The sequence below is a fragment of the Oreochromis niloticus genome, linkage group LG23 (genome assembly GCF_001858045.2).
Source record: "Oreochromis niloticus isolate F11D_XX linkage group LG23, O_niloticus_UMD_NMBU, whole genome shotgun sequence".
Classification (NCBI taxonomy): domain Eukaryota; kingdom Metazoa; phylum Chordata; class Actinopteri; order Cichliformes; family Cichlidae; genus Oreochromis; species Oreochromis niloticus.
Window position 1 is genome coordinate 13,188,093 of NC_031986.2, and position 21,859 is coordinate 13,209,951.

Here is a 21,859-nt window from a genome sequence, read left to right on the forward strand (position 1 = left end):
TTACTATAAATGTCCAGTCCCCAGATAACCTGTGCACTGTTCCTAAAACAGGCTTTTAAATAATGAACAGTAGCTACTAAGAGTCACAAACACTCAAATCCGACTGGTCATATACGTATATGTTTCTTCCTGCATTGCTCCTCCAAAAATCATCTCCACTTGTAAGAAATCCAAAAGCACAATTTTTTTTATTTTTTTTAAATCTTATTTAGATTCCCAGAAATGTAAATTGTCCTCACAGTGGATTTAACCACTCATGTGCTTCCCCTTGCAGCTAAACAAGAGAGCTTTTAGCTCTTCTAATGAGCTCATCAGCACTTACAGCCTGCAGCCTCTTCAGCAGCTGGAAACAGCTGACCCGGTGAAGTTTGTTTCTGCCTTGAAACCAGCACATTATAAATGCCCTGTAGCCATGGCATTATAAATGCATGTGGAGGTGGGCATTACAGTATGAGTCATCCAGCTTCAGCTATTGAAATGTGGCATCTGGTCGGAGATGCAGACTTGGAGAAAAAAGAAAATGCACTTTTTTACTTTAAGTGGCTTTAAACTTGCATTATTAGGGCATCAGCACTCTTTAAACACCAAGGTTATTTTAGACATTACCTGCCTGCATTATTATAGATTTTACTCTGAAATTCTTTTATTACATATTTATTGATTGGGGCTTAAAATTAAAATGTGATGTCAAGCAAACCAATGCTGTTACTAGAATCTGCCATAAGACAGTCAGTCTGATGTCACACTGTGATTGAATGGGGTCAGGATGGCAATTATAATTACAAATTCACATCCAACTATTACATTTGTGCTCATCAGTCTTCCTGTTCTATAGGAATATAACCAGAATACAGTCCCTTCGAGTTATGCTTATTGACAAAGGCTCATTCAGACTGATTGCAACATGTTGGCAATCTGTATTTATAAATTAGACTGCAATTATTTACAAATCTTCGACAAGCTCTCTGAGACTGATTGCAGTCAGTCCAAGTCAAAGTGCAACTGTTTGCAGAAAGGTTGCCTCCTATCAGGCGACCTGTGCAGTCACAATGAGATCAGAAGTGGTTGTGAGTCTGCAACATTTAGTCACTACAGGTTGTGATTGGTCACAGAGCATGTAAAACAGCGATTATTCATTTTAATTTTGTAGCTGTAAGGAGGTCGCTGTTCTGTTTTATTTGTGCTCTGAATTAGGAGGCAGCTTTGTCAAGTTACCGGTAAGTGTGTCCAGTTTATCACTTTATCGTCAGGTTTTCTCGGCTAACGTTATCTCTTTTATCTTTTTTGTTTTGTTTTTTTGCTGAGCTGCAAAGAACTAAAAAACAAGCTGTGAAACTGAGTCATCTTGCACACTGGGGATCAACACTGGGACTGGGATGCAGTTATTAGTGGAAGAGGCCACGTATTCCAAGACTGAAGGTGGCACTTCATGCTGTTAGCAGCAGCAGTTTTTGTTTAGCTGTAAAAAAGAAAATCATGAAACGAGGCCCTGAGATAAAATTACCATAAATTGGAAATCTAAATATCAGATCTGTTTATGTTGAGCATGAGTTAAATTTTATAATCTTGAGATGCTTACATATATTTTATTTGGTAAACACATTTTTTGGGGGGTTTTCATTTGATTTCCTCAAAATGAAATCTGAGCCCGGCCTGGTGTGGTTTTAATATGTATTATCTGTGGCAGTGATACAATAAAACATGATGTCTCCTCAAATGTGCTACTCACAAACAGTACAGATGTTTCTTACCAACTCAATTGCTGATTTCAGACTGAGATAGCAAAAGAATATATCAGGAATACTGATACTGTGTGAGTGGTGTTGGAGTTCAAATTTGTGCACCTCTTTGTATTTGCAGGAAGAGATTGAAACCCAGAAGCAGCAGCATGAGGCCAGAGTGATGTCCATCAGAACAGAGGAGAAGCAGAAGATGGACAAGATGGCAGATGACTTGGATCGGAAATGGAGAGATGCACTGCGGTAAAAGAGAAAAAACAGAAAGCCCATCTCCCCTGATGTCTCGCTCTCTGTCAGCCTGTCAGTCTCACTTTTCCTGTTTTGCTTTTTCTCTGTTTTCTCATTCGTCTCTGTCATCTCACAGCCCTCTTCACAATCACACTTATTATCCCAACAAGTCGGCGTCTCCCCAAAACACTCATGTATATTGATGAGAACGAATAGGAAATGAACACAGTCGGAAGCAAGTTTATAAACGCATGCAATATTTACAGATGTCTTTTAGCAGGACAAAATCGAGCAGCATGAACACACGCACACCGAAAGTACAATGTAATTAATTTAGTCAAACTTTGTGTCTTTCTGTAGGGAAGAAGTGCGTTTGTTAAAGGAGGAGTTGACCGAGGAGTATGAAGCAGACAAACAGGCGGCCATGACTCAGCTGTCCCAGCAAAAAGAGCTGGAGATGATGGCAGCGAGGGAGGGCTGGCAGAGGAAGGTCGAAGACCTGCTGGAGCAGGTAAAGCACACATGCTAACACTGACGGGTGAGGGTCCGCCCTGTTTTGGTTTTGTAACAGGGGCGATCGTGGCTCAAGAGTTGGGAGTTTGCCTTGTAATTGGAGGGTTGCCGGTCCGAGCCCCGGCTTGGACAGTCTCAGTCATTGTGTCCTTGGGCAAGACACTTCACCCGTTGCCTACTGGTGGTGGTCAGAGGGCCCGGTGGCGCCAGTGTTCGGCAGCCTCGCCTCTGTCAGTGCGCCCCAGGGTGGCTGTGGCTACAATGTAGCTTGCCATCACCAGTGTGTGAATGTGTGGATGACTGGATGTGTAAAGTGCTTTGGGGTCCTTAAGGACTAGTAAAGCGCTATATAAATACAGGCCATTTGTAAGGTTACCACATACAAGTTTTAGGGCTTTAACTCCAAAAAGCCTGAAGCATAAAATAATAACGAGACACTCTTAAAATGCTGCTTAATTGTACTGTATTTATTTTATTTCACAGACATCGATTTAACTGTAAGGCTAAGTGTAAATATATTGCATTAAACTATGACTTATATGGAACTTTGATATTCTGGATCTTTGTTTTAGAAGATTTTCTGTAACTGGACCTACTGGAGCTACTTTTTAATTGAATACCCCTGCTGTTGAACATGATAGTGTCGTCGCCCAGTTTTGGAGATGTCAGCTGTAGACATGTAGACGTTTCTCCCCAGACATTGACTGGTTTCATTTTTCTGTCTATCAAACCATACCCACCGACTGTGTCAGGAGGAAGTGTTCATCCGCTGATGATGAGAGGCTCACGTAATTGACAGCAGGGCAAGATTTTAACGTTGTAGAGACCCCCCGTCAGCTGAGCTTTCATGTTAGCTAGTCGCGCACTTCTTTTAATTGGCAGGCAGCAGAAAGAGATCTGACATTGCTGGATCTTTTTTTTTCCTTCTTGTGGTGAGAAGGACATGATTTTTACAGATATTTTTAGAGCTGCTTATTTTTTTTTAATGTATTTTTAGTGTTTTGAGAACCACAAGGTAAGTACCATTTAGTTTCAGCATATACAAGCAAAAGTAGACCTTTATATGGCTGATGTCTCAAAAACTGGGAACTTCACACCAAAACAATCCAGATGGATAAATAGCTCTACAGTAAATATGACTTGCTGTTGACATAGCAACTCTTAAACGTATTCTTTTCTTAGAGCTGCCTTACAAACCGACCCCAGTCTCAGCTGATAATAACAAAAACACAATGCCAGCCTGAACCAAGAGAAAAGAAAAGGTCATGTCAGTCTGAGAGACGGAGAGAGGGAAGCTTGGACTGCTGATTTGACCAACTTCTTCTTCCATGTAAACGATTGGCTCTCTTCTTATAGTAGTTACTAACCAACGTTGTTAGTATGTTTGACTTTGCCTTTATAGTCAGACCCACAAACAGTAGCTTTCTGAGTTTTCTGTAAACAACCAAAAGCTACAACACAAGGTCGGGAGCACATGCTGGTGAAGCTGCAGTCATCACTGCTTGCAGTATGCGATAAAGCATTCATGTCACACTCCAGGTGTTGCAGGTGAACACTGTTAGTATCCGGGAATGCAGTTATTCATTTTTTATGCGTTTTTTGTTCTTTAACAAGCGGTTGAAATTATTTATCATTTACTTCAGATTTCTTGGTCTATTCCAGAGTAAAACTTGATGTAATTCAATCATTTATTTTTTCTGTTGCTTTAATAAGAGAATCCCAGCAGTGACCTGTAACTCCCTGTTAACCTAAGGCCCCATTTGATTGACAGCTTCACTGTGAGACAGCCTGAAGCAAAAAAAGAAAATCCAAATAAAGTCTCACAGGCATTCCTCTCTTTCAATAACCGTGTGAATGTGATTAACAGTAGCGCTGTAAATAGCTTCTTCACCTGCTTCACAGCTCATGTAACTCCCACAGCAACAGTTAATTGGTATGGAAACAACAAAGGCTGTAACAGTGTTAATTTTGTCCTGTTATAGTGAGGTAGAAGAAAAGGAACAGCCTCTTTTTTTAAACTAGGTTGTCTCTAAGCCATATTTTAAGGCACATGATGCTTGTATACATATGCATGCTGTGCATTTGTAGCCTTTAAATAGGTTCTTTAAAGAAGGCCTTTGAAATTAATGCTCCTTCAGATGTTCCAGTAGCTACAGTTCTGGAGATTTTATCTTATGAGGATTGAAATTAGCTGCTAGGGTCAGAATGAGAGCGCTGTAGGAACAGAGCGAGCCGTTTGACGCTGGTTTGGGAGCTCAGACGCTCGTCTACTTAGACTCATGTAGCCGTTCCTGCAGAGCATACTGCCTCTGGGTAATTCAGAGCTGAGTCACAACTGAAACCTCAAAGAGGCTCGTCCTGAGTTTGCCAAGACGCTGGTGGCTCCAGATAAACATTTTCTGACAAGCTGGAGTCACCAGTGCCAGCTTGGCAACTTTTCAGACGGCCCCCAACCAAAACCGTGACAAAAGCAGCTCACGGCAAAACGAGACAAAGTTAAAGAGCGATCTGACTTTAAACTCCAACACAAGATACAAGAGATTCTGTTTCACACAAAGTTTTGTTCTTCTTCATAAAATATTTTCGTTTACCAAAGAAAAATTGTCCTTTGGTTTTGAGACATCTGTTTGTGGTCGGCGGCTCTGCGATGGACCTTTGACTTTTAATATAGCTACTGTGTTGGATTTTCTTTATTACTCCAGAAATCATTTGTTCTGCAGACTAAAATTAAAATATTTATTTGCTTAATTGAAAAAAAATGTGCAAGCTAAGGTGGCAGTTTTCAAAAGAATCACCAAATATTCAAATAAATGATCGCTACCTATTTGTTTCAGCTATAGATATGATACTATCATTTTTAAGATGAAAGGAAGGAGTCCTCATTGATGTGCCTGAATAATTAAAATGGAATTTCATAGTGGGCTCTTTAGGGAGCATTATTTCTTATCTGAGCATCTGCAGATTATAGATGCTAGATTAGGAATCATGTAAATGTGGGTCACAGTATAAAAAGAAGCATTTTAAAGTTATAGTGCCAAGCGGCTAAAAATAAACTTCAAACAATATCACAGATCGGATATCTAAGGAGCTTACACTGTATGTGTACTATATGTGTGTCTCTGTCTGTGTGTCAGATCGCTCTTTTTTGTCCTCAAAGGGGTGTGTGTGTGTGTGTGTGTGTGTGTGTGTGTGTGTGTGTGTGTGTGTGTGTGTGTGGTTTAGGAGCAACAGAAAAAGAAGACTAATGTGTGTACATGTAATACTGTAATCCATGGATATTATTAAGTGTATATACACTTACCAGAATCTCTTTAAATATGCTTTGCTAGTACCTCTTTTGATTTCAGATCTGCATTAATTCCTCATGGCATAATTTCAACAAAGTGCTGGATAAATTCCTCAGAGATTTTTGTCCATATTCACACGACAGCAGCACAGAGTTCCTCATCACAAAGGTGCTCTATTAGATTGGGATCTGGTGATTGTAGAGCCCATTTGGGTTCAGTGAACTGAATGTCCAAAAAAAACAGTTTGAGATGATTTGAGCTTTCGGCTTGGTGTTAATACTCAGGTAGGCTGTGGCAATTAAACGATGCCTACCTGGTACTGACGGGCCCACAGTCTGTAAAGAAAATATTCTCTACTCCATTGCACCACGAGCGTCATAAATCATTGATACGAGGTAGGATGGATCCCTGCTTTCATGTTGTACACACCGGTTTCAGACCCTACCATCTGAATGTTGCAGCTGAAGTCAAGATTTATCAAAGCAGGCAGTGTTTTCTAATCTTCTGTTGTCCAATTTTCGAGAATTATAACCTCAGTTTCCTGTTATTAGCTGACAGGAGCGGCATCCAGTGTGGTCTTCTGCTTTAACATTTGCATGTAGAGATGCTCTTCTGCAGACATACTTTTTACAAGTGATTATTTACTATAAGTGGTTGCCTCAGTGTCAGTTTAAAGCAGTTTGGCCATTCTCCTCGGACCTCTGGTAGATGGCATTGGCCATCAACCAGTATAATTCAATGCAGAGAGGTCTATTAACACATAGTGAGTGAGAAAGGTGACTGAAGAAGAAATACTGGATGCATCATGGGAATCCCCCAGCAGCCAATGCCTATTGCAGCATAACTAAGGGAGGATTCGGGGTCACCTGATCCAGCCCTAACTATATGCTTTTGCAAAAAGTTAGATATTTGTGTTAATGAGCAGTTGAACCAGTGTACCAAATAAACTGGCCAGTGAATGTAGGCTTAAATACTGTTTTCTTTGCTGAAGGGACATGGAAATATAGCCTTTTACACGAGAAAGCTTTCCTAGTGGTCGGAGCATAGCAACAGCAGCAGGGTGCAGTAAAAGCCAGTCATTGCTCTGAGTTTGATATGGCCCGGGGCACCAGTACAGCATTAAAGTGAAGTGCAGATAAGCATAATTTTCAAAATCCAAGACCATGCTATATGAACATCACCTGAAAAAAACATTTCCAAGTAGTTTAATTCATGCTTAAAAGATCATTTTCAACCCAAAATATTTAAATTTAATTTTAAAGCCCAGTTAGGAATGTTTTAGCTTATCCCCGTAATACTTTCAATCATAGACTTGCGCAAAGATTAACTACTTTATGAGAAAAAACAGCAGATATGCAAGCTGGGCCACTATAAAGACAAAAGGACGAAGGTATTATTACAGTGATCTGCACTGTATTGACCTACTTACAGCTCTGCAGAAACACCAGCCCTATCGGGGGAGACTCATCAGTCTCAAGGAGAAACTCGCAGTCCCCTCAGATATAACACATCACGTTGCATTTTAAGGAAATTCTCACACTGTTCACACATAAGCCATGATTACAACTAGCATCTGTCAGAGTGATAACGGAAATATGACGGACGTATATTGGTCGATTACCCATTAATAAAGCTAAGAATAATAAATTCTCCGCTTTATTTATCAGAGAGGGTGATATTATATTAGAAGCGCTTTTAGATTGTCTCTTGTTACTTTCCTGGTGTGGTTTTAAGGCTGTCAGTGCTTCACTGTGTCTCTGCACCTCCTCTGTATCATCTTTACAAATTCAAGTTATTATGCATTCAGACAGCACCAATCCCATAATTGCATCAACAGAGCTGTGTTATTTCCACCACCGTGGTGTGTACAATTTCTCTTTCAGTCAAAAAGATTTCTCTTTAAAAAGTAATTCCAGTAGCAACCACTGCTCTTCGGCATTTCTTTTGATCAGTGTTAATACTTCATACGCCGACCCTCCAGCCTGCCAGATGCTCCGTTTGCTCAGAACAGCAGAGCGGTGAGCATGGTGGGACTCTGTTCTTGGTTGCTGTGTGATGGATTTAATGGTGTGACAACTGCCATATTGCTGAATTTATCATTTAAATACATTTCAATACAGATCTAAATTTAAGTAGATGCCTTTCCTGGCTGGGAGAGGGTCTTGAGGGGCAGCTACAGCTGTCAGCACAATTAGTCTAAAAGTAAGGGTTTGTTTTTCCAGGAACACCCCTGTGATTGATAGAGTACTTTGTTTATTAACTGGAAATGAAGATGCATACCAAATCCAATCAAAATATTTCCCATTTTTTTCAGAAAATTAATTGTGATTTAAAGGTACAGCCATTAATTTTAAGCAGTTACTTTTCTTCTGCTACATCAGAGTAAACAGACTAATATAACATGGTTAATGCCTTTGTTCTTTCCATACCAATCTGTTGCCGCAATCACTTATTGTCTGCAGATTAGACAAGCAACTGGCCCATCTCCAGACAGCTGACACCTGTTTTGGCTAAACAACAACAGCTAGTTATAAGCTAACGTTACATATGTAATGTTTGGCTCAAGTGTCCTAAAAATTACACTTTCCCTCTGATAAAGAGTTTGATTACATTCTCACATCGTATCGACGTTCAATCATGAAGTTCCTGAGTCCAAAAAAGTTGCAACCATTACAAAGACAGTTTTAACAGTTGCTAACAGAGGCTAACAGCTAACAGTGGCTCACAACTGAGCTTTTCTGACTCCATATTGGACTCCTTTCACAAAGTTTTATAGCCTCTTCCAGAGTAAATAAAGATAGATGCTTCTCAGCCAGCTTTGACAGCTGAGGTAAACAGTGGACTGACAGCCTTCCACAGACAGGGAAAAACTCCGGGGCAGACCTGCATCTGGTTCACACAGCAGTAAAAACATGCCAGCCGGCTGCATCTGTTATGGGGTTCAGTCTAAATTGAATGTTTTTGATCTCTCTTGGCATGTTTAATTACCAATGTCAGTGTTATTTCTATTCTAATTTTAAAAACAACAAAGTATCCAAAGTCTTTACAAGTTAGTTAATGAACAAGCATGGTAAATAAATATAATAAAATAAGATATAAAAAGAAGCAAATATGATATATTGTGACAACATAAAAAAGCTACAGTGGCTATCCTATAGCAGCCACAGTAACTAGGATTATGCACTTGAATTGTGAGGGGTACAAAAACAGACCCCAGTTGCCTGCAAAATCTGCAATCCACCGACACTTGGCGCTGAATAATTTGACTCACTAACTTTAAAGAATTGCCAAGACTCAACAGGATGAAAAAATTGAATGATTTACTTTTTGACTGTTTTGTGCAGACACACTAGCAGATGTAATTAAAAATGACCCCTGACATCCTGAATTTTTGATTAACCAGTTTCAGGGAAGCCATGTATGCCTTTGCTGCCTTAGCCTCTCATATTTGATGGACGTGGCAGCTACATGTGCTGTTAAAGTAGAAAAAGACATTTCTGAAAGCCCTTAAGTGAGCGCAGGTCCCGTGCGGTATTGTGCGCCTGGGCGGATGTGCCGTAGTTATCTATAATGACTTCTTTTTCATTAAGATATTTTCATTACAAGGTCCTAGCCTGAGGCTCCAGTTTGTGCGCGCCAACATGTGTGCGCTTGGGATTGTGTTTAATTAAGTCACAGAGGGCTGGGTGCATGTTTTTGCAAACAAGGTCACTTAAGGTATTTCCACACTGCTAATCTCACACATCCCATTATTTTGCTGTAAATGTAAAAATGATTATTTGGAGTAGACAGGGAGGATAAACTGTGCAGGCCATCTTTTTTTTTTATCCAATGTAGAACCTCAGAAACTTCATCCCAGCCCTGCTCCTCATCCTCTCATTTTTAAATCCATCTTACCTTACACTTGCTAATGTGGTACTTCTTCAGCACTAAGTCCTGCGGGGGATTTAACTGCAGCGGCTCAGAGAAAGAGTGGCATGTGAAGGACCGGAGCCGTCTGGCTGAGAGAGTTCTGCCACTCACCGGCAGTTAGGCCCCTGATAGCTGCAGTATCTCCTCGAAACAAAACACTTTGGCGTGCTCTGATGGGGCTTACGCTTGTTGGCTTTTGTTATTGGGCTGTGTGCGCTGTCACTCGTCCTCCTGACGGGCTGTCAGCTCATTGACACGAGTGGAGAAATCTTCATCCGCAGCCCTCAAGTGGTTTTATTACATCTGTGTGTCGATATCACCACCGGGGAGTGGTTGTTAGAAAAAGGGGAAAAAAACCTAGGCTCTCTCCCCAGTTAAGAGCGATGCATTGGAAAAAATATTGTGGAGCAAAAGAGAGAGTTTTGTAATTAAATATGTGTGCTGTGTTAAGTGAGTTGCTCCTTTCCTGGAGGTATGTCTTCCTTGTAAATTAAATGTGATGTTGCCGCACAGTTGGAGATAGAGAACCACCTGGAGAGAGACACAGTGTTGTCCCTGCGGTTCAGCCTGTAATTACTGCTTTTATCGGATGTGGGCACGCTGACCTGTTAACATTTGCTTTTAATCTAATTTGTTCTGTCCTGTTACTTTTTTCTTTTTTTTTTAAATAAGCCTTTGCTCATTATAAACACCTGTAACTTTTACTACTTCCCCCTTTGCGTCCCTTTTTCCTCTACCCAGATCTCTCTGCTGAAACAGTCCCTGGAGCTGCAGCTGTCTCAGTCTCAGTCAGCTCTCCAACAGCTGCAGTCTCAGTTCAACCAGGAGAGAGAGCTCCTGAGCCAACAGCTCAAAGGTATGTACGCGCTTCCTCCACGGGGCGACTGCGGCTACAAGCTGCCGCTGGAGTTTCAACATTTCATCCTAAAATAACTTTCTTAAAGTAGCAATTTTGCATTTGTATGTGATTTTAACCTCCTTTAAACATTAGTTCTGATCAGCAGTTTTTCATCTCATATCATTTATATTATTTCCTTAACCTTAAAATCATTTTTAATGGAACGCAGCCACAAGAAAGATAATGTCTGAAAGTTTATGTCACTGATGCAACTATAAAAAAAGAGATTTTTTATTTTTTGATTATGGTAATTTGGAAGAGAAGGAAGGTTGGAGCTGTAAGAGCCAGTATGAGCTGTTAGATGACGAGTTGCAGTCTGACAAGTTTTATCAGGGCAAACCTGCCACCTCTAAATCAGCCATTCCCAAAGTCAAGAGTGCTGCGACCCACTTAAAAACCTGAAGATCCAATGGGGCCCACCCAATTTTAAATCATCACTCTAATCAAAATCCATGAGAAAGTGATGCATTCCTCGAAAAATTTATTAAAAATAAATAAACCACCCAGGATGTTGGCTATAAATTGCTAATGCTATTTGCCCAGTCATATGCAAAGTGGTAAGGATAACTGGGACATAAACTTTAATATAAGGGAAGTAAATTTAGGTCAAAATAAAGTAATATCACCTCCTATTTCCTGTTTTAATTCCATATTTATATAACTACATTTACATAAATATGTAACTGTGCATACTACTAATTTCAAGCTGAATTTCTGTTATTATTGCAGCCAAGCGGCCATGAAGGGGCCACTGCTCCCTTAAAAACTTTTGGGAATCACTGCTTCAAAACATCCATGAGGGAAATAACTGCATTCACAGCCCAGGATGTTCACTAGCATGAGATCGTCAGCATGTCGAGACAAATCATGCTGCAGTGCACTGTGCCACTGCTGAAACCGATTTTTATTCTGTCGTGAAAAATAAATAAATTCAGAAATGTAACCTAAATATTTAATACAAAGAGTCCAAGCATTAAGTGTTTAAATAGTTTGTTGTCACCTTCTGTTCAGCGGCTCCTGCCGCTGTGCGACTGGCTCAGATTGTCATATTGCCTTATCATGTCAAACGGAAACACGTCTGCTGTTGATGCATCTCAGTGTACACGTTGATATCTCTGTGTTTGCAGAGATGCAGAGAGAACATCAGAGGAGAGAGCATCGATTACAGGAGGCTCACTGCTGTGCCCTCAGCACCATGGAGGAAGCCAGGCAGCACCAGATAAGAGTACGACACACACACACACACACACACACACACACACACACACACATATATTTGCAAGCATGTAGGTTTGCATCGGTTGTCTTGGGATTTGTCACATAGTTGCACGACACTACCTGCCTTTTGTTCTCTCTGAAAGGGAAAGTAGAGCAGGTTCTAACTAACTTCTCGGGGGCTTCTACTAAATACATTACAGTAGCCTTTCTTGTACTGCAGCTATGTTCCACTGTGGACTTCACTGCAGTCTTCTTTGAAGTCATCTGTTTCTACACACAGTAAAAGTGCGAAGAGGATAGTTTAGACAGCCTCACCAGTGCAGCAACAACAGCTGCTAAATGCTACCATCGTTCACTAACAAGTGCTGTGACTGAAGCAATAATGTGCTGCAGTAATTCTAGTAGCAAGAATGCCAAACTAAATGAATAAAATCTGTGATTTTAAGTATGTTTTAAACAGCAAACCTTTGACTACTGAATGCAGCACTCGAGAGATTTATTGTTATTAACATGAGTGCAAAACACTGTATGTTGGTGGATCCTGTATGGCTGGGCTGGAGTTTGGTGTTGCAGAGATTTCAGTGTGATGATTTTTTTTTTAAATTTGGTTTGATCATACTACTGTCACCTCAGCCAAGTCTGAGACTGAGCAGACTTGCTATAGTTCAGTTTAACTCAGTCTTATTTATATAGACCAGCATAAGTCACTTCAAGGCACTTTATATTGTAAGATAAAGAAAATAATACAGAGAAAACCTCAAATATTAAACAAGCACTTGGCAAAAGTGGGAAGGAAAAACTCCCAGCAGAACCAGGCTCAGGGAGGGGCAGCCATCTGCCATCTGATGTGGGTGAGTGGATTTGATAGTTAACTCAAAAACAGAGTGATGATGTACCGCAAGGTCAGAGGTCAAGTTTTCTGAAAATCTTGTGAATGCGATGACTCAAGGACATCATGTAGGACTTTCAAATACCATAGGTGTTCAGAACCACCGCCACTATTTTTTACCTATGTGATTAAAAATGACTACAAGGCAACATTTAAGCAGAAAATTAACCCTAGAACACTATCGCCGGGTGATTTACACCCGAGCAAATACATTTACATGATTTCTCTCTCCTGCAGCTGTTTGCGTGTTGAGGAGCCTGTGCCTTCACCAGGGAAGTCTCAAATTTCCCAGGAATGGGTGGACCAAAGACCAGCTTTCCAGAGTCATTATTTTGTTTTAGGAGGGTTTTTTTTTTTCATTTTGTTAGACATGGCACAGTTGAAAGTAAAAGACGACCACTCTAATTTGTCATGTGTTGTCATATTTTGATATATTTTGATAACAAGTACTTTTTGTTGGTCATATTATATCAGGTAAAAATCACCCGGCATTAGTGATTGTGTTACTATTTATAGCGATAGTGTTCTAGGGTTAAAAACAAAAAGTGGCTACATTTTCTTCAAGTCATCAAAAACACATATGAAAACGGCAGCATTAAAACTATGAAAAGGTTAGCACTGCATGTGAACCATGATTGATATTCTGTCCAAAGCTATCTCTGCTTATAGGTTGATTTAGCTGCTTGAACAGCAGAGTAAGCAGTAACCTTGTGTTAAGCTAATGTTGACTGAGATTTCTAGAAGAAATTTAGAGTTTTTGACTAAATCCATCAATACTAACATATGAAAACAGATCATTCAGAGAGCGCAACTCCTATCAAAGGGCAACTGATGTTTTATGTTTTATTACAACATGATGATGTCAACCTGTTATGTCATCATTGTGACATAACAGGTTAGGTAATCATGTCCCCCAAGGCCTAATATATTGCTGTTATCGGTATCTACCATCACAGAAAATCTGAAAATGCTGTTTTGAAAACTGTGGACACCATACTGCTAACAAACAGACAGACAGACAAAACCAAGTACATACTCCCTCCGTTAGGGAGGAGAACAAACTAAAAACTTGCTGCTAAACTTAAATTAAAGAATTAAAGTGTCCTTTAGCTGTCTATCAGCAGGAGAGTAGAGAATTGTGCTTCAGTAGCTGATATCTCCATAATGTCACTTCCCTTGAACTTTGTAATACAAAAGTAAAATGCCTATTACCATTATAAATGTTGATAGTTTAGGTGTATTTTAAGTTAAAAATGAAAGAAAAAGACTGACAAAAATAAGAGTTGACCTATCATTTTACCTTTAAATCATCAAATTAGTTCATGTGCTCCTCTGGCTGTATCCTGTGTCTTTTTATAGTTCTGTAAAAATGTGACTTTCAGTACAAAAATCTGCAGCTGCTGTTCCTCTCTTTTCACCTGTGTTCTCATCTACTTTTTTATGTATGTAGCAGTCTGTGATCAGCAAAAGCCCTTAAAATAGTGCTTTATAAGAGGTACACAACTTGATTTGTCATCCTGGGAGCTTCTAGTGTCTGACGTTATTTCTTCCAGAGAGGAAATTATAGTGTGGAAGGTGCTGCAATTTGAATTTCCAATATAGTCCACAGCACAGCAATGATTATGTGTAGCAGAGTATCCATTGTGAAGTTCAGCGAGTGCTGGTCTACAAAACTACTTCAGAGCAAGTAAAAAAGTTTTTCAGCTTTTCTAATTTCGTTTAATGATCCTTTTATGTCTGCCACAGAGTCAAGAAGTGTAGAAGATTCATAGCACAATCAAACCCCTCAGGAAATTTCTGGCTTTCTGAGCCATTTTATTTGGATCATTAACTTTAATTTCACCAATTTTCTTGTTAAGTAATATTAAAATGAGCCAAATTATATAAATTAAGGTTGAGGTAGATTTTTTTTCATTATGTGGGACTGAGAGGATGTGTCAAAAAGCTCAGTGATTTTATACTTTTACACTCTTTAGTCATTTTCAGCATGTTGATGGATCTCGCTGTCAGTTCTGCTTCCTGTAGCTGTGTAGCTTCTTTGTTTTTTCCCCACATAGTGGGACAGTCTCCAAAAGTCTCTGTGTGTACTTAATATTGTCACTTTTCCCGTGCCAGTCTGTAACTCAAAACCAGCTTGGAGCTGTGGTTCGATTACACTGTTCATTTTCTCTCTTTGTCTTCTGGCTTTCTTTTTTACAACATTTCACTTTTATTTTTCAGCCAAAAATAAAAAGGAAATATTGAGTCAGAGAGCCAAACTACACTTTTCTCAAAACCACATTTTTCATGTAACATATTGTGTCTTGTCATCTTCGTCCTTTCTCCTCTCCTTCCTTTCCGTCCCTCTATCCTCTTTAATCTCCTTCATCGTGCCGTCTGCCAGGCCCTCGAGGAACGTCTGAAGCAGGAGCAGCGGGAGGAGGTTCACGCTTTGAAGGAGGCCCACAGGAGGACCTTAGAAATCCTCAGACAGCAGTCGGACCAGGAGCTGCAGACACTGCGATTTGAATTGGAGGACGAGGGGAAAGCAAAGCTGGGTAAATGATGACAGATATAGTAAACGTGGCTTTGACTCATCTAGGTTTGTAGTTATCGATCAGGCTTGTTTCCACACTGCCAGCCTCGCTCTGTGGCATGGTTTTAAATTGCAGCAATGATTTTTCTCCCCACCCTTTGGTGTTTCTACCTACTGAGACGTTCTGGTTCTGTTTCTACCTGCTGTGGTGATGTTTTTATCCATAGTGATTTCAACAAAATCGCCTTCATTATCTGCCTATTGATGTTTAGAAGAATAGAAGGAAGAAGAAAGAAGCATTTGGTGGTTGAATCGTAAGATGCTTTAGGAAACCAGTATGAAATTAACTAATGGTGAAATCAGCTTGCCGGGATCTGTGAACTTGTGCTAGGTGATAAAATTGATCTCAGTAGTTGCCTCCAATATTAAACCAACTAAAAGATTAAATCATAAAAGTACGATGTAGGAAAGGAGTCACAAAAAATGGGAATATATCTTTAATTTCTTCACACTGTTGTCATTTTTCTACATAAACGTTGCACCGGTACCCCGTGTTAAAATGATCCCCTACATTACCTGCGGCGTCTCTCCCCTGCAGCCTCTCTTCGTGCAGAACTGAACCACCTCCACGCGACAGCCATCGAGCATCTGAAGCAAATCCATCTCAAAGAACACACTGCCACCAAACGAGAGCTAGAGAAAGCCATGGAGCACAGCCAAAAGCAGGTAACACTGACAGTGGTTTAGTTCTGTTTTTGTTCTTTTCTTGTCTCTCAGTGTTTCGCCCTAAGTGATCTCAAGGTTCAAAAGCCTTCTAGCAAATAACTGCCTTTTCTGTATTATGTGTATCCTCTAGGAACAAGATCTCTTAATTCGTATCTCAGACCTGCAAGCGGAGCTGTGTTCCCGTAGCAACCGTATCACCGATCTGGACCATGAGATCCACTCTCTGAACGAGACCATCGACACACTAACCAGAGAGCTGGAGCTGAAGGGCAAAGAGGTGCTGCGGGTCCGCAGCGAAGCTAACCATCAGATAAGGTTCAGTAGACATTATCCTCCCATTACCCTTAAATACTCTTGCTTATATAAGAGCAAGAGTATTTAACTAAATAATATATGTGAACTTTTTGCATCAACTATCAAATTTTAAATATGCATTCAGTTTGCAATTCTGTTGAAGAAAGATGTTGAATCTATTTAATTATTCTTGAAAAATAATTTGTTTCTGTGCATTTTTTTCACCCTGCATCAAATTAAAGTTGATTACGTCGATTAAGCATCATGAGGTGGAGGGTGGGTGGTTCCCTATTTTTTTTTTTTTTTTTTTGCTGGGAGTTTGCAACCCTATTAGTTAGGTTGCTTAATATTTCTGCTAAGTACTCTTTAAAATACCAGAATAGGGAGGATGGAGTAGGTTTAAGTTAGGTTTTAAGTTAGGTAAGGTTTATTAGATTGATCAGTGTTGCTGAACTATGAAATATTTTGGGTGCAGTGTATTTTTTACACACAGGTATAACAGAATAGCTTTAGTGTTGTTGTTTATTTAAACTTGAGTATGAACTTATACAAAATGCAGCAAGATATTAAAAAAAACAGTTTTATTGATTAAAAACAAACAATATCGGATTCATATCGGTATCGGCAGATATCCAAATTTATGATATCGGTATCGGTATCGGACATAAAAAAGTGGTATCGTGCCATCTCTAATTTTGACTTCCACGCACTTTTTCCCTTATATACTCATGATGATTGACTGATGGTCTTCCATCATAATCTAGCTAACCTAAAGACCACTCTGACTATGTTGGCTTCTCCAGCGTTAATGAAGTATTTGCACATGGTAAATGTCAGTGTCTTTCAAGCTTAATGTGTTGTTCATAACACAGACTTTCTGTCATATTGTCTCGCCCAATGTGAGAAAACACTGCATTGCAGAAGATATTATTCAATTCAAACTGAAATGCCCTTTCTAGTGGTTTGAGTGCTACTGTCAAGTGTTAAGCTTGTAAAAACAGTTACTTTAATGAGTGAGTGAGTGATGCTAAAAAGAAAACGTGAAAGCAAAACCACAGCCATTAAAGACGGATGTTCGTCCGCTAGTCGTGCAAGCTTCGGCAGCCTGTGCTAGTAACCCTGGCCCTGCTTCTTCACATTTCTTAAAGGAAGTTTAATTCTAATGGTCCCCATATGTAAATGAAGCACACTCTTCATTACGTTCTTTAACTTCGATTGCAGACACATAAATTAACACTCTGACATTGACACAGTAAGCACTGAGGGACCGGATGCTGTCTGTACCAGCTGTGCTTTGTGTCCCAGCAGAGTTTACTTTGCAGCTGCACATCTTGCTGTCGTCCTCTATAATTTAGTGAAATGCGGTGTCAATGTCACAGTTCCCCCTTCCGGGAAATTAAGTGTACTGGTGAGAGGCAGAGGAAAAGTCCCTAAGTGATTATTATTTAAGTGTAAACTTGTGATACTTGGTGGCACTTTAGGAAATATGCATCTAGCAGAAAAGTTCACCTAATGATTTATTCATTTATGACTTCTGTCTTTGCTGCAGAGCTCATGAACAAGACCTTGCAAAGAGACACGAGCGAGAGATGGGGGAGCTCAATGCAGTCCATCAGAGAGAAACACAAATCATGCTGGCTGACTTCAACAAGGCCCAGGAGGTCCTCAAAGACAAGATTTCTGCTCTACAAATACTGTAAGACATAAAACCGTGTGATGAAACCTCTTCTGTGGCTCTTTTGGGCTGCTACTGTTTCACGATAGATCAAAGTTGTCTCTGTTTTCTCGTTCTTTTGTCTCTCTGGTGCCACACTTTGTTCCTGTTTACTTACCTCTTTATGTTTTCTGGGTGCGTCCAGGTTGGAGGGCACAGAGGAGAAGTTAAGAAACAGAGAAAGCCGACCAGAAGACCTGCATGTGATAGCAGAGCTCAGAGAGATGGTGACTGAAAGGGAAGCTCTGGTCAAAAAGCTGGTGGTGAGTAGACGGGGGGGTCCATGGGTCCAGATCTTGGCATGGGATAGTCACAATAAGGATATCTCTGTGGAGTGAACTGAAAAATAGACATGCAGTTCGTGAGAAAGTCTAAATCAAGGATTAATCCTGGAAGCGAGGTCAAACTGTCAACAGTTCTCAGGGTTAAAAATGTATTTCTTTGTGTATGAAAGTTCCTTCATCTGACTGCATGTAAGGGTCTCAATCAGCAGATGTTGTTTACTTAGGAAAGAAAAGTTAGTGAGCAAGCTGCGTCTTTGGGATTTCATCAGTCTTCTGATGAATGATAAAGACCCTGAGAAGCAGTTAAATGTTGATGAGCAGAACTCGGTTTGAGCGATGTCTCTACTTCTTCACTCTCACTCCTTGTGCGTGGCCCTTCGAGGCACTGTGGATGACCTGTGTATGTTGTAACGCACATCAGACTTTGCGGCACGCTCCTGATAACTTCATGAAGTCTCAGTAAGCCTTAATGTGGAATCACCCTTTGTGGTTCTGCTTTGTGTCAGCCGGGATCTCAGTAGACTTTTTTCAAGATGCTGATCCACAATTCACTTTGTTATTCTTTAAATTATGAATCCATGGATTGCATTGCAGCATTGTGTATGTGCACTTGCTTATCCTTCGAATGCAGGATAGTGAATAAAGAATGTGTTGATCTCGTCCAGTTTTAGTTGAAAATACTGAGTGAATGCAAACTTTTTGAAACTGTGACTATTAAAAATGTGTGTTGGCACACAGACAGAATAGTGGAGTGTGTTCTGATTGGGGTGGAGTTTGACTGCAACATGTTGTCGTTTTTTTATATAGGATGACAAGAAGTTCTACCAGCTGGAGTTGGTCAACCGAGAGACGGGATTCAACAAGGTCTTTAACTCCAGTGCCAACGTTGGTGTCATCAACCCTCTTATTAAGGTGAGTGGGCTCATTCCCTTTTTTTCACTGTGAGTGGTGTGGATGCTTCAGTCTTACAGCATACCAAACTTCTGCACAGCTGAAGTCATCTACTTCACCTATTTACCCGCGGTAAGTATTAAGCCCTTTTCACACATGAACTCTGGTGGTCCCTTCTGACATGTAGCGCACAGCAGGACATACGATGCCTGCTCCCTTGATTTTAATTCTCTAGATAATTGCCTGCATTTAGTTAATTGGCACAAACAAGGACCACACGGGTTAAAAAAAAAAAAAAAAACACTGTTTAATGCCCGTTCCCACTGCTGATATTGAAAAGTTCAGGCCTGTCGTGCATGTGTGAAAACAGCTCAAATGTTTGACTGAGTGCTTTGCTGTCAAGGTTCTACATTGGTTTATCTTTAACAGTGTATGAACTACATACAAGAGAATGTAAAGACCCACATCCACGTACTAAACATATTTTTTAACATTTTATTACATATTCAAACATCCAACATGTGATATATGGTGCAAATGTACTGAAATCATCCTTGAAGATAAATGAAAGTAATCCTCTCGAGTCATAAATTCAAACCAGTGAAACCTGCAAAGGTGAGCTGTGCTCTGCAATGAGTCAACTCATCCAACAGGCTGAGGATTGGAGAAACACCAGGACAGTCACTGCATGCATCTTGGCACAGTTACCCAGCTTTGTTTACAGCCACCAGATGAAGTTATTGATCATTATCCCGCCTAATGAGGGTAGCAAGCATAATTTATCCATACCAACTATGTTTCTTTATTATATAGAAATAGATCTGCAGCAAGAGAAAGCACAAGGACACTAAAACCTTCTGTGTTGCCATTGTACCTAATTATCTTCACACGTTGGTCTGCTACTGCTGTAAGAATAGAAAAAAGTTTGCGGCCCGTGTGCTTGTGTAATCTTCTTGTCGTACTCGTTATGCTCCCATTTTTTCGTCTGTTGTCTGAGCGCCATTGAGCGTTCTTCCTGAAACCTGGTGCCCGTTGCACACGACTCATGATAACTGTTATCTTTGTACAAAGCTGCTCATCATCCTTCATGTGTGAACACAGCTGTCACAGCTCCAGTTTGAGTCATGCAAGAACAATAACACTTGATTTCAGTATCATAACATCGGCTCATTGTCTCCTCATTTCCATCCTCCTCCTCCTCCTAATCGTGCCTGTGTTGCTCGCTGTGGGTTGTTTATATTGAATAACATATGCATCTTCAGTCGTTCTCTCACACGTCTAAGCTTCCAATGTGTAGGACTGGAAAATCTCTCAGTTTGCCAACTAGTGGGGATATCAAGAAAGTGTGGAAGATAGCAACTCTCTCTCTCCAGCAAGTCCCCTCAGGGAACACTAAGAGATTATTCAAGGCTAATCTGTGCCTACATTTTAATTTATATTCTTTTTTCTTTCATGCATTCTTTGCTGACTTGCACTAAACATATTTGGTTGATCCCCTAAAAAAATATTGCAATGCCAGTATGTAGAAAATATATTAATGAGGTTTTGCTGCTGCATGTGATAAAATGTAATCTAGTGCATTGTGCATTTGGCCATATGATAAACCTTTGTGACAGCCGTCCAGTCACAGTCGAGGAAATGTACTTTTCTCCGTACACCGACCAGGCATAACATTATGGCCGCTGACAGCTGAAGTGAATAACACTGATTATCTCTTCATCATGGCACCTGTTAGTGGGATATATCAGGGAGCAAGTGAACATTTTGTCCGCCGAGTTGATGAAGCAGAAAAATGGTCAAGCACGAGGATTTGAGCGAGTTTAATGAGGGACAAACTGTGATGGCTAGACGAACAAAACTGCAGATTTTGTGGGGTGTTCCCAGTCTGCAGAGGTCAGTATCTATCAAAAATGGTCAGAGGAAGGAACAGTGGTGAACTAGCAACAGGGTCATGTGTGGTCAAGGCTCACTGATGATTGGGTACAGAAGGCTGGCCCGTGTGCTCCAAAAGATGATCTACAGCACCTCAAACTGCCCAAAAATGCTGATTCTGACAGAAAGGTGTCATAAAACACAGAGCATCACAGTTTGTTGACCAGACACGGTGATCATGCTGACCCCTGTCCACCACCAATGGTCTTGTGAGCAATGGAAGAAGGTGGCCTGGTCTGATGTGTAACACACCTGGCACCAGGATGCACTACGGGAAGAAGACAGTGTGATGCTTTGGGCAATCACACTGTCTTCTGGGAAACAGTATGAGTGCCATTGTTTCCCAGGGAAACAGTGGTAAACGTTGTGTCCTGCCATCCATGTGGATGTTAATTTGACACGCACCACCTACCTAACCACTGTTGCACACCGTGTACATCCTTTCATGGGAACAGTATTCCTTGTAGGCTGTGGCACAGAATAATCTGCCCTGACACAAAGAAGAAATGGTTTGAGGAGCACAACAATAAGTTTGAGGTGTTGACTTGGCCTCCAAATTCTGGACCAATGCTGGACAAACTAGTCCGATCCATGGATGCCCCACCGCACCACTTACTGGAATTAAAGGGTCTGTTGCTAACATCTTGGTGTCAGATACCACAGCACACCTTCACAGCTCTAGTAGTCCATGCCTTGATGAATCAGGGCTGTTTTAAATTCAAAAGTAGACCAATGCAATATTAGGCTGGTGGCCATAATGTTATGCCTGATCGGTGTATGTTGAAGCATTTTAAGGCATAATTTCTGAAGAGACGATAA

General features: G+C 40.5%; 1 protein-coding gene across 3 annotated transcripts in view; it reads left to right on the forward strand.

Annotated features, from left to right (window-relative positions):
* fam184aa (family with sequence similarity 184 member Aa) overlaps positions 1 to 21,859 on the forward strand; it is a 66,891-nt gene that overhangs the window by 39,952 nt on the left and 5,080 nt on the right. For all 3 annotated transcript variants that reach the window (XM_019352104.2, XM_013264522.3, XM_019352105.2), the window contains exons 13-22: positions 1,861 to 1,982; positions 2,328 to 2,478; positions 10,421 to 10,535; positions 11,705 to 11,802; positions 15,068 to 15,221; positions 15,798 to 15,925; positions 16,056 to 16,240; positions 17,769 to 17,915; positions 18,079 to 18,196; positions 19,025 to 19,129. In XM_019352104.2, coding sequence (XP_019207649.1) covers positions 1,861 to 1,982; positions 2,328 to 2,478; positions 10,421 to 10,535; positions 11,705 to 11,802; positions 15,068 to 15,221; positions 15,798 to 15,925; positions 16,056 to 16,240; positions 17,769 to 17,915; positions 18,079 to 18,196; positions 19,025 to 19,129 — 1,323 coding nt within the window. The remainder of the gene's footprint in view (positions 1 to 1,860; positions 1,983 to 2,327; positions 2,479 to 10,420; positions 10,536 to 11,704; positions 11,803 to 15,067; positions 15,222 to 15,797; positions 15,926 to 16,055; positions 16,241 to 17,768; positions 17,916 to 18,078; positions 18,197 to 19,024; positions 19,130 to 21,859) is intronic.